The following is a 13,448-nucleotide window of genomic DNA, read 5'->3' on the forward strand; positions in this document are numbered from 1 at the left end:
GAATCTATCCAGCTCACGTGACAGATTAAGTATAACATTAAGAGTTATTAACTAGCTCTTATATATAAGCAAAGGCTGTTCCAGGAGAAGAGGAAGCACAAGTCTTAAGCAAATCACTAATGCAATTAAGAAGGAATGCATTGAACTGAATGTCCTTGATTACCAATTGTTACATAACCATCACCAGAGAGCTATTAATAAATGAGCACCATGAGATGAGGAGAGACTTTAGTTAGAAAAAGCTGGAGTCTATTGCTGAGCCTAAGTATTCCAGTTGCCTCTCTAGTTGGATGTGTTTCAAGTCAAGCTGAGCTATAATGGCTTCAACCAAAATCTTTCCATTGGTTAAAATTAAACAGAATGAACCCAATAGTCCAATGTGGGCACATTTGCCTCCAGCTGCTCCAGTTAGGACTTAAATAGGTAAAATGGACCTTTTGCGTTTGTGCCATATTAGGGCCTAATCCAAAGCCCCCTGAAGTCACTTGGCATTCCCCCCCTATTTAGATGCCCAGGACTTATACAGTATAAGCCAATTTTGTTTGCAGGGGCTGAAGAAGAAGGGAGTAATAGGAGCCCTGTAATGACCATATACATTTCTATATTACAATTAAAATATGGCTCGCCTGACCTGACATTTTTATCCCCCTCTAGTTGTTTGAAGAGCATTGTGCTTGCCCATACACTTACCCCACACACTGTGTTATGAGTGTAAAAGTCTGTGCTGTCTCTAAGAGGTGCGGCACAGAACTCGCATCCTGGGGGGAGAAGGCTCTGGTGACTTACTGCTATCTCTGCCCCCTCATGATTGTGGGCTAGTCTGTGAGCTGGAAACTGACAGCATAATTGACAGCTTTGAGACCTGTGTAAGTTACAGCAGCCTAACCAGGGTTGTCCTATGGACTACAGCACTGCCCAGAATTTCTACAATGCTGTGCCCCCGTCCCCCTGTAAGCGCTCTATTCTAGGGCTGGTGAGGCGCTCCTTGGAGAGCGGACGTAGAGCTGTTTTTGCAGTGTCTGTGCTGGGTAACATAGGACTTTTAGGGCTCCCTTATGTTGCTTTGGCTCTTTTATCCAGTCTAAAAGAGGGAGACTAGGTGTGAGGATCTCACCCCTGGAGTTTCATATGAAAGTTCAGTGTTCTGTTATTTTTCTAGAACCATATTTATTTGCACATTAAAATTAAAAATTACTGACATGCCCCAGAGTGTTGCTGTCTTTTTGCTGATTGTAGAAATACACAGATGGCAACTGAGTGCTTATACACTTGAATTCATCATCCTGTAAATCTCAAACTATCAACTACAGCTCCATATTCCCTGGTCACAAGACTTCAAACCATTTTAAGAGACAGCCATTAGGCCAGTTTCTGTCCTTGGAGATGCCTCCATATGACTTCCCTTGGAAGCTGAAGAGTTTGTGTGCATCTAGAATTTGGCTCATGGGATGTAAAACGTAAATAAGAGTCTAACTTCACCTCAGTAAGACTGGCAAAACTCCTCTTGATTTCAGTGGAAGTTGCATGTTTATATCTGAGCAGAGAATTTGACCCTACAACCAAAATTTTCAGTAGCAACCACTGATTCTGTGTGTCTGAATGCGTGGATGGCCAACCTGAGACACCATGGGCCTGATTTTTAGGGGTGCTGAGCACCCTTAACTCCAATGGAAGTCAATAGGTATTGCAGATGCTCAGCCTTCCAGAAGAAGGCTGCAAGTAAAATAAAATTGTCTAAGGGTATATCTACACTACGAAATTAGGTTGAATTTATAGATGTTAGTTTTTCAGAAATCGTTTTTATACAGTCGATTGTGTCCCCACAAAAACTGCTCTAAGTGCATTAAGTCGGCGGACTGCGTCCACAGTACCAAGGCTAGCACCGACTTCTGGAGCATTGCACTGTGGGTAGCTATCCTACAGTTCCTGCAGTCTCTGCTGCCCATTGGAATTCTGGGTTGAGACCCCAATGCCTGATGGGGCAAAAACAGTGTCACAGGTGATTCTGGGTACATGTTGGCAGGCCCCTCCCTTCGCTCCTGCCTCCATGAAAACAATGGCAGACAATCATTTTGCATGTTTTTTCCTGGGTTACCTGTGCAGATGCCATACCATGGCAAGCATGGAGCTCACACAGCTGACTGACATTGTAAGTCTCCTGGGTGCTGGCAGACATGGGACTGCATTGCTACTCAGCAGCAGCTCATTGCCTTTTGGCAATGGTCTATTACGATCGGTAGCCGTCATTGTCGTACTCCTGGGTGCTCTTTTAGCCAACCTCGGTGAGGTCAGTCAGGGGCACCAGGGCAGAGATGGGAGTGACTCAGCCAGGTCCATTCCCATCTTCTGCTGAGCACCCAGGAGATGAGGATGGCTAGCACTTGTACTGCACCGTCTGCTGCCAGCCTAAGATGTAAAAGATAGATGGAATGGATCAAAACAAGAAATAGACCCAATTTGTTTTGTATTCATTTGTTCCTCCTTCTCTTCCTCCCTCCGTGAAATCAATAGCCTGCTAAACCCAGGGTTTTGAGTTCTATCTTTGAGGGGGCCATTCTGTGTGTCAGTTGTTTGTTTGTCCTTGATGCAAAGCCACCCCCTTTGTGGATTTTAATTCCCTGTAAGCCATGTTGTCAGTTGCCCCTCCCTCCGTCAGAGCAGACAATCATTTTGCGCCTTTTTTTCAGCCCAGACGCCAAAGCACTGGGACCAAATCACCACAGCAATTATGAGCACTGTAAACACCATGGGCATTATCCTGCAGTATATGCAGAAACAGAACCTGCCAAACAAAGCCAGGCAAGGAGGTGATGGCAGCGGGGTGACGAGAGTGATGAGGACAGAGACATGGACATAGACTTCTCACAAAGTATGGGCCCCAGCAGTGTGCACAACATGGTGTTAATGGGGCAGGTTCATGCTGTGGAATGCCAATTCTGGGCCCAGGAAACAAGCACAGACTGATGGGACCGTATAGTGTTGCAGGTCTGGTACGATTCCCAGTGGCTGCAAAATTTTCACCTGTGTAAGGGCACTTTCATGGAACTTTGTGACTTGCTTTCCCCTGCCCTGAAGCACCAGAATACCAAGGTGAGAGCAGCCTTCACAGTTCACAAGCGAGTGGCGATAGCCCTGTGGAAGGTTGCAATGCCAGACAGTTACTGATCAGTTAGGCATCAATTTGGAGTAGGCAAATCTACTGTGGGGGTTGCTGTGATCCAAGCAGCCCACACAATAAAAATCTGCTAATATCAAGGATAATGGATCTGGGAAATGTGCAGGTCATAGTCGATGACTTTGCTTCAGTAGGATTCCCTAACTGTGTGGTGGGGTGATAGAATCCATATCCCTATCTTGGCGCAGGAGCACCAAGCCAGCGAGTACATAAACCAAAAAGGGTACTTTTCAGTGCAGCATCTTCAGGAACTCTGGTCTGTTTTAAAAGCTGCAGGAAGGGACTTTCTTCCCAGACCAGAAAATAACCATTGAAAATGTTGAAATGCCTATAGTTATCCTTGGGGACCCAGCCTACCCTGTAATGCCATTGCTCATGAAGCCATACACAGGCAGCCTGGACAGTAGTCAGGAGCTGTTCAACTATAAGCTCAGCAAGTGCAGAATGGTGGTAGAATGTGCATTTGGATGTTTAAAAGCGCGCTGGCACAGTTTACTGACTCGGATAGACCTCAGCGAAACCAATATCCCCATTGTCATTACTGCTTGCTGTGCGTGCCACAATATCTGTGAGAGTAAGGGGGAGACATTTATGGCGGGTTGGGAGGTTGAGGCAAATTGCCTGGCTGCTGATTATGTGCAGCCAGACACCAGGGTGGTTAGAAGAGCACAGGAGGGCATGATGCGCATCAGAGAAGCTTTGAAAACCCAGTTTCATGACTGGCCAGGCTATGGTGTGAAAGTTCTATTTGTTTCTCCTTGATGATAACCCCCTACCCCCCGGTTCATTCTACTTCCCTGTAAGCTAGCCACCTTTCCCTCCCCCCTTCGATCACCGCTTGCAGATGCAATAAAGTCATTGTTGCTTCACATTCATGCATTCTTTATTAATTCATCACACAAATAGGGGGATAACTGCCAAGGTAGCCTGGGAGGGGTGGGGGAGGAGGGAAGGACAAGGCCAAACTGCACTTTAAAACTTATTGAAGGCCAGCCTTCTGTTGCCTGGGCAATCCTCTGCAGTGGAGTGGCTGGGTGGCCAGAGGCTCCCCCACCGCGTTCTTGGGCATCTGGGTGAGGAGGCTATGGAACTTGGGGAGAAGGGTTGTTGGTTACACAGGGCCTGTAATGGCGGTCTTTGCTTCTGCTGCCTTTCCTGCAGCTCAACCATACGCTGGAGCATATGAGTTTGATCTTCCAGCAGCCTGAGCATCGACTCTTGCCTTCTGTCAGCAAGCTGATGCCACCTATCATCTTCAGCCCACCACCTCTCCTCGCGTTCATATTATGCTTTCCTACACTCTGACGTTGTCTGCCTCCATGCATTCTGCTATCCTCTGTCAATGTGGGAGGACAGCAGGAGCTCAGAGGACATTTCATCCCGCATTTTTTTTCACCTTCTAATCTTCGCTAGCCTCTGTGAAGGAGAAACATTTGCAGCTGGTTGAGGAAAAGGGAGAGTGGTAGTTAAAAAGACACATTTTAGAGAACAATGCGTACACTTTCATGTTAAATCTTGCTGTTCACATTACACAGCACGTGTGCTTTCGTTAAAAGGTCGCATTTTGCCTCTTGTATCGAGGGCCTGCTGTTTTGGTGCGTGAGATCACTCACGCATCACTCCACCCCCCACCACATGGCTGACAGCGGGGAACATTTCTGTTCAGCCACAGCTGAGCAGGAACTGGTACCTCTGAATGTCCCCTTAATAAAAGCACCCTATTTCAACCAGGTGATCATGAATGATATCACTGTCCTGAGGATAACACAGCAAGATAAAGAATGGATATTGTTTGAATGCCATCAAACATTGGGACCATACGCTGCCATGCTTTGTTATGCAGTGATTCCAGACTATGTGTCAAGTATCAGAAGGGTAGCCGTGTTAGTCTGGATCTGTAAAAAGCAGCAAAAAGTCCTGTGGCACCTTCTGGACTAACAGATGTATGTGTTACTGGCCTGGGGGGTGGTAAAGTGTCCTACCATGGCAGACGGAATAAGGCTCCCCTCCCCAGAAACTTTTTGCAAAGGCTTTGGGAGTACATCGAGAAGAGGTTTATGGAGATGTCCCTGGAGGATTTCCGCTCCATCCTCATACACGTTAACAGACTTTTCCACTAGCAGTGGAATGCCACATTCCACGGGCCGCGAATGTCGGGGCAAATTAATCATTAAACATGCTTACTTTTTAAACAAAGTGTAATATTTACAAAGGTACGCTCACCAGAAGTCCCTTCTGTGCCTTCAGGGTCTGGGCGCATGCCTTGGGTGGGTTCAGGGTTACTGGCTGCAGGTCCAGGGTGAGAAACATATCTTGGCTGTTGGGGAAACCGGTTTCTCCACTTCCTTGCTGTGAGCTATCTTCAATCTCTTCGTCATCTTCCTCGTCCCCAAAACCCGCTTCTGTGTTGCATGATTCTACATTGATGGAGTCAAAGCACAGGGTTGGGGTAGTGGTGGCTGCATCCCCTAGCATGGCATGCAGCGTGGCATGTTTGTGGCTCTGATCCGGAGCGGCCGTTTGGCTCTCTGTTTCTTTGGTAGACTTGTCTTACCGCCTGAATTTTCATGCAGCACTGCTTTGCGTCCCTGTTATGGCCTCTGTCCTTCATACCCTTTGAGATTTTCTCTAATGTTTTGGCATTTCGTTTACTGGACAAGAGTTCAGCTAACATGGATTTGTCTCCCCATATGGCGAGTAGATCCCATACCTCCCATTTGGTCCATGCTGGAGCTGTTTTGTGATCCTGGGACTTCATCATGGTCACCTCTGCTGATGAGATCTGCACTCACCTGCACCTTGCCACACTGGCCAAACAAGAAATGAGATTAAAAAGTTCACGGGCCTTTTCCTGTCTACCTGGCCAGTGCATCTGAGTTGAGAGCGCTATCCAGAGCGGTCACAATGGAGCACTCCGGATATCTCCCGGAGGCCAATACCGTCAAATTGCGTCCACACCACCCCAAATTCAACCCGGCAAGGCCGATTTCAGCACTAATCCTCTCGTTGGAGGTGGAGTAAATAAATCGATTTAAAGAGCCCTTTAAGTCAAAGGGTTTTGTCGTGTGGACGGGTCCAGGCTTAAATCGAGGTAATGCTGCTAAATTCGACCTAAAATCATAGTGTAGACCAGGCCTAAGTATTGTCGACAAGTTATTGAATGTAGGTCACACATAACATGGGTGTGGTTTTATCTTGTTATACTGACTAATTAACATGTTTCTCATAGTTTTGCTATCCTGATAGTTTTCCTTATCTGTTAAAGAAATGATTACCAGAGTTGATTTCCATGCTACTACAGTGCTTTTTCACTGCAGGTCAGTTGGTTTTTAAAGCTAAGATGAAATATGTACATAGGTAAAAGTCATTCTGAATACTTAAATCAATGTATGCAACAGGAGAGGATAATAAGCTGTCTGTGCAACCAGTTGTTGTTGTTTTGTATTCTGAAATACAATGGGATTGTCAAGGCAATGTCTAACATATTACATTTTCATTTAAAGGAGTATATTTAGTATGCATTGTTTTAAGTACCCTACAGGAACTTTGGTTAAAACATATTAAAATTTGTTAGTTCCACAAATTGTAAAAACAAGCAAACATTCCATCAGACTAATATTTACTTTTTTTTTTAGTTAAAATCACAACATGTCATCTCAGTAGTGAAAGACTATTTACCCTCTGATGTGCTGTTAGTACTAAACAGTTTTGTTAGTTCCAAACCCCCCTTGGATCAGGAATTGAAGACTGGTTTTGCTCAGTTGTCCTCAATGGGTGACGTGAAATTCGCTTCATCCACCTAAAGCCCATTTGCAGAAGCCCTGTGAGTGAACTATGGTAGGGATGGGACATCTAACCCCATCCCCAAACACAGAGCTGGGACAGGGTTGCTTCTCAGGCCTATGGAATGGACATAAGGGACTCTTCTACCATTTGCACAGAGTGATTGGGCCACTGGATCTGGATAAATGGCCTCATCTGCAGTGCCACTCTCCATGTTGACTTAGCACAAAGACCCCATTCACAGCACACTGGAGATGCAAGGTTGCTTTGCAAGTAGCAGTACTGTTGCATTACTCTGCAATCCTCTGAAGATAAATGCAGCAGAGGGCCTAGGCTGGCCGTCCTCATCTGAGTGAATTTTGTCACATGGTAACTAGTGTCTGTACATGTTCTTAGAAAAGCCAGGTGCCTAACTTTAGAGCCATTCACTGTTAAACTTGGAATCTTTTTAACTCCAGTAGCTCCATTCCTGACCAAGCGTATCTTTCAGGAGTAGTCTTCTCTTGGCACAGGATAGGACTGACTCTCATTCACTTGGATGAACATTGCTTATATCCTATGGCAGAAGACTCTAGGCCCTGGTTAAACCATTTAGAAGTAAGTGCTACTCTCAGCTTTCACCCCAAGCAGCTAAACCAAAGGTTTCTGGCCCTTCTTGTTGGCAAGATAGCCCTTAAAATCAAACCTGATTGCTGGATTTGAAAGTTTGTGTTTGGCATCTTTTCCATGAAACAGGGCCACCTGGGGGGTGGGGGGATGTAAATGGGGCAATTTGCCCTGGGCCCCACAGGGGCCCTGTGAGCCCTGGCCTGGCAGCGGGCTGGGTCTTCGGTGGCATTTCGGCGGCAGGGGGCCCTTCAGTGCTGACTAAGACATGGAGCGACTGAAGGGCCCCCACTGCCGAAATGCCCCTTGAGCCCTGGACTGGTGGCAGTCCGGGTCTTCAGCGGTGGGGGGCCCTTCAGTCGCTCCAGATCTTTGGCGGCACTTTGGCACCAGGGGGCCCTTCAGTGCTGCCGAAGACCTGGACCACTGCCAGGTGAGTACAAGCACCACAGCTCCCCTGCTTTGCCCTAGGCCTCCTGAATCCTCTGGGCGGCCCGGCCTTGAAACTGCAGCTTATTAATGGCCTTCTTACCATCACTAGGCCTCAAAGTGCTCTTTGCCAGGTCCCTCCTCCCCAAACATTCTTCTTGCATGCACACCTAGTTCCCACCTTGTGGGACAGGGTGTGGTGGAATCTTCCCCTCAGATTTCTGGTCTTCAGAGGTCTATGCTATGGGGAGGAAGTGTCTCCAGGCACATGGGGTAAGGTTTTAACTCCTGTCCTCCAGAGGGGATGAACTGATGACATAAGTGTTATACACACCAGTAGCTAGTCTTGATTTAAGTGTAACCTGGATCAAAAATTATCTTCATTTCAGATTTTGTCAGTGAAAGTAGCAAATCTGGATCAATTAATTAAAATAACAGCAGTAAATATGATTCCATGTTTGCACTTCAAGAGATAATTTCATTGGCGCCTTTCCAGGCCCCATCACCTGGGTTTTTTACATTGATGATATGCAGGAGAAAACAATATGCTTGCTTGTGATCTGAACAAAGGTAACTCATTGACATGAGTGAGAGTGCCATTGGGCATCAAGGCAAGTACGTGGCCCATATTTATAGAAGGCTAGTCCTGGGCGGGGAGAGAGCAAGGGGAGCTGTGTACAAAGATCCAGGCTGTCTAGCCTTCCTAGCAGTGCTTTGGATCTCAAATTTGTCTGAAAGGGTGTTCTCCCTGCCAGCAAAGACTTCTTATTTCTTGAAAAGGGACTTAATCGCTCCTTCCAATGGTTAACCACCAAAGAAGCCCACCTCTGGGTTACATAAATAGTTCACTTTCCCAAACTAATGGCATTGCGCCTCCTTGAATGGCTTTCTTGTTGTCTAGGCTATTCCTTTTTAAAGAACCTCTTTTTAAAATGAGTTGTGAGAAGAAAGCAAAGTGTTAGAGAGACATTTAACAAAAAACCCACAACCACCCCATACTTGCCTCATTTGGGGCTAGCTTTAATTGCGAGCAGAAGTGCCACTAGTGAGCAGACATATGTTTCTATTTCTGTTAAAGGGAGAAGAATGTTACAGAGAGAGTAACAGTAATTGTATGGCCTATTCCAAAATGCGCTTAGTAAATTAGCTGTGCTGTAAATGAATATGTCTGCTAAATTCTACCACGTTACACAGAGTAAAGGATGAGGCCCAGTGGTTAGCACAGAAACCGTATGACTCCTGGGTTGGACTCTTGGCTCTGCTACTGATTTGTGTGGCAAGTGAGTCAACGTCATTTATATATCATCTGCCAGCTAGAAGCATTCAGGCTCAATTAATATTTGCACAGCCAGTTTCCATTACAAGCCACATTCCAGGCAGAATTGTTCTATATTTGGTTTCTGCTCAAATGGTTGTTTTGTTGTGTTTTTGGGTGTGTGTGCACGTGATATTTGAATAAATGTCTTCAAGCTATTTTAATAAGCTACCAACCACAAATAAAACCCATTTTAATAAGCTATGAACGATACTACCCCCACACACACCCAAACCCCCTGCAATTAAACTTTTTTAAGGCAGCAGCAGCGAAAAAGGGCTGACGTTTGAAATGAGGCCTGGATGTACAATCCCTAAGGAGGAGAGTGTGCTATTCTGAATCTGAGGGCGGGGGGGACAATTCCTAGAACCTGAATTACAAAATACTTCCAGCACATGTGTTTAAAGATGGTTGTGGCTGAAATTACTACATTTTAATCTGGTTCATTCATGCCTGCAAGGACAGACAAAACCTTGTTGCTGGCATCCTATTTTAGCCCATGGGGCTCTGCACACCTGTGTGACTCCTCGCTGCAGCATGGTCAGCAGTACTGCAGTTCAGTTTGTGGTCACATGGAACTGAATCACTACAATCACATAGGCCCAGCCAGACCTATCACTTTAGTCTGTGCTTTTTAAAAAGGGGGTTCTGAGACACTCCTGGCAGCTAGCTCAAGGCGCTCTCAGCCCCAAGGATAGCAGGTGTTTAAAGGCCCTCTTTAAATCAAATGTTCTAGGCCAGTGGTCCCCAACTTTTTTGTGGCGTAGCACATTCATGTTTTCAGAAGAGTGCGGTGGACGCCAACAATTACTCACATGCAGGGCCGGCTCCAGGCACCAGTGGAGCAAGCACATGCCTGGGGCAGCACATGCTACGGGGCGGCATTCCGTCCATTCTGCAGAGTCGGAGCATTTTTTTTGTTTTTGGCACCAGTTCTGGGCAGTGCAGAGAGAAGCCAGGAGGACAGAGAACACAGGCGGCTGCAGCCCCGGAGTACTCTGTCCCCAGCAGGCACGGGGCCCCAGCTTTTCTCCCCTGCTGTGCACTAGGTGGGCTCGTGCCTGCTGGGGACAGAGAACACTGGCTGTGGCTTCTCTCCAGCTTAAGCCGTGGTCCCACGCCTGCCAGGGACTGAGAACACCAGTACCCACATTCTGCAGCCCTGGAGAAGCTGGAGAGAAGCCACGGCCCCGCGCTTGCCAAGGACCGAGAACTGCGCCCGCAGCCTGCAGCCCCAGAGAAGCCAGAGAGAAGCCACGGCCCCGCGCCTGCCAGGGACCGAGAACTGCGCCCGCAGCCTACAGCCCTGGAGAAGCCAGAGAGAAGCCACGGCCCCGCGCCTGCCAGGGACAGAGAACTTCAGCGCCTGCACGGGGCCATGGCTTCTCTCCCCTGCTGGGCACTAGGCGGGCACACACAAATGCCCTGGTGGGCGCTGTGGCACCCATGGGCACCGCACTGGGGACCATTGTTCTAGGCTTTCATTGGCTTTCATTGGCAAATACTATAATGTAGCCATTTTCCAGCACCTCAGGGGTGCTGCAGTCTCCTCCAGTTCTCTGGTAGCTTGGCAGGGAACAGGATAGAAGCGTTTGCCAGCAGTCTGAGGTAGTAGCTGCAAATGACATGGAATGAAGAGCCTTGTGTCTATCTACATTGCCAAACTGACTTGCAGGGTGTCCAGACTGGGGCTGGGACTAACTGCACCCACTGGAGAAATAACTTGTGGCTCTCAGGACTGCCCGTTAATTGAAATCTGTGGAGGGCAAAGCCATTTTTTGACTTTCAGTGCAGGGAGCTGGTCCCAGCCTGACAGAGCAAAATGGCTCCCATAAGACCTACTGTCCTACAGGACAAGAGAGTTGTTCTAGTGCTGGAACAGCTGGCAAAAGCCCACTGGTGCCCATTCCAAAAGGCAGGCTAGGGCGTGGACGTGTCTACCCAGAGAGCCATTGTGTGATAACTTTTTGCTGCCATAATACTGTAAAAGAAGCCAATGTTCCAGAGCTAATGGAGTATTCTGAAAAGTGCCCGGGGCTATTGACAGAATTCACCTCTCAATTCGCACTCCCACCCTAAGCCAGCCACATTATTATCATTATGGCAAATCCCAAAAGTATTGAGCACCACCACCCACCACTCTGTAGCTAGGTCTTTAAGGTGACCTGACTGGATATTCAGTTTCTGTCCATCGTTAGCCATCTTACTGAAGCTTTTGGTGACTGCTTGATCGCTGGCTCTGATCAGGCCACAGCAATCTATGAAAGTGAGTCACAGCAACCCATGCTGCACCCTACAGAGCCCTCCGGGTTGTCTGAGCGGGTGAGGTTCATGTTCAGACTTACAGTGTGCACACAATTTCCTTACTGTAGCTCATGGTCAGTAAACCAAAACGAAGAGGCTGTGGGGGTGGCAGGCAGTGTACATTTACACAGGGCACTCAGGAGGGCTGCTAAACTCTGAAATATGAAGTGCAATTTTCTGCATTTTTAGAAGACCTACCCACTCTTTTTATTTTGATGTCTAGCATAACTTCCCAGGGCAAATCATGGTCTATTAAATGCCAAGAAACATACAGTTAAAAAGCACAGGCTTTAAAAGCCCCATGTCACTGTCATTAGACACAACTGGACAAAAATCAAATGTAAAAATTATCCGTTTCTTGTCACCAAAGCCAGCTTATCCCCTTACTGCACATGGGAAAGCTAGGCTCCCATGCCTGGTTTCCAAAGGTAGTCTGTCCTACCATGCCCTTCTCATAACATGCAAGTAAAAGACTGGCCATATGTCAAATTTTGGCACAGTGCTTTCTATTAATCAGTCAAAACAGATGTCAAATTTATTGGGTTTTCCTGGTTTGGTCTTTCTTCGTGTGACCTTTGTTCCTCCTATGCCTCTCTTCCTTGGGTCTGTTTTTCCTGCAGATTGATGTTTTCCCTGTGCTCTAAAGCTCCACCTTCCCTGATTTATGTCCCTCTTATCCTTCTTTCTTCTGTTTGACACATCCCTGCATTCACTCTTCCCCCTGCCCCTGCACTTCTTTGCCTCTCCCTTCCATATAATGTAAGCTAATTTCCATGGCTCCCCTTCTGCTCTCTATTCCCTTTTCTGGTCTGTCTTCTTGCTCCCATAGTCTGTTATTTCCCAAGGCATCCTTAACCTCTGCTGTCTTGCGCTCAGCCCTTGTTGGGATTTGCAGCTTTTTTGCCGCCTCTCTCCATTTCTCATTTGTTTTGCCTCACTGCTGTCGATCCATCCAGCATTTGTTTCCATCTGTCCTTTGCCTCACCCAGCTCCACTTGTTCAAGTACCCAATTCATCTGTCTCTTCCTTCCTCATCTCAAAAACATGTCCAAATAATTAATCATCCCTGTCCATCCTCTGCTCCCAACTAAATTGTTTCCTAGACCATCTGCTGAGGAGTAGCCCACTTTTCCCATCAACCCAGCCTCTGGCTCCATCTAGGATGACTGTAGCCCCAATCCATCAATTCTCTCCTTCCCCAATCAGTTGATTCCCTATCCCTTCCCCACACATACAGAGATCTCTAATTGCAACCCTTCACTTTCCTGTCAACCTGCTCCACAAGAACTCTGACCTCTAACTCAGGCTCAGTCTTACGAAGCCTACCATTCCACCCTCTGCTGCACCACTGCTCACGTCTTTCCTTGCCACCCCCCTCCAGCTGTACATACCTCCCAGCCACACTCTGGAGATAAAAGCACTTTCTCTACTGCTTGATGTATTCAGTGTTTGCTCTGCCTTTGCAGACAACAGAGAGCTGCATATGCAAATTGTTCCTGGTCAGAGTTAGTACAGAGTCTTCAAGATCCAAAAGAGATCTTATGACCTTATGGTCATAGCACAGCTGCATCCAAGTTTCCCTAGTGATGGAGGGAAGCCAGGACCAGGGGAGTTCCCTCAGAAGAAGAGGTTAAATCAACTACACCTGCAGCTCAAAGAGGGTTGTCTCTAAGGTCTCAGGCTGTTGGTAAGAGGACTGTTCCTTCACTGCCTGCAGGAATATGCAAAAGGTATGTACTTTTAGAGTGCTTATATAATTATTGTTAAATGTGTTTGCATGAAGAACTTGAGGGGTCCCTAGGAAAGGACTTCATTTTGCATTGGCCTGTTAATGAA

The 13,448-nt window shown here is 47.0% G+C and overlaps 1 protein-coding gene and 1 long non-coding RNA gene across 3 annotated transcripts in view; both read right to left on the bottom strand.

The window, feature by feature from the left end:
- LOC127054338 (uncharacterized) overlaps positions 1-13,448 on the bottom strand; it is a 788,041-nt gene that overhangs the window by 481,532 nt on the left and 293,061 nt on the right. The window lies entirely within an intron of this gene.
- The window catches only part of TMEM254 (transmembrane protein 254), a 67,863-nt gene that overhangs the window by 32,581 nt on the left and 21,834 nt on the right, over positions 1-13,448 (bottom strand). Inside the window, exons 5-6 of one of the 2 annotated variants that reach the window (XM_050960360.1) lie at positions 5,399-5,592; positions 4,041-4,614 (exon numbers count right to left, since the gene is read on the bottom strand). The exons of the other annotated variant lie outside the window; for it this stretch is intronic. Of the exons in view, the coding sequence (XP_050816317.1) occupies positions 4,585-4,614; positions 5,399-5,592 (224 nt within the window). The 3' untranslated portion in view covers positions 4,041-4,584. Of the gene's footprint in view, positions 1-4,040; positions 4,615-5,398; positions 5,593-13,448 lie in introns of those variants that run through there. 2 annotated transcript variants of the gene reach the window in all.

Source organism: Gopherus flavomarginatus, chromosome 6 (genome assembly GCF_025201925.1).
Source record: "Gopherus flavomarginatus isolate rGopFla2 chromosome 6, rGopFla2.mat.asm, whole genome shotgun sequence".
NCBI lineage: Eukaryota > Metazoa > Chordata > Testudines > Testudinidae > Gopherus > Gopherus flavomarginatus.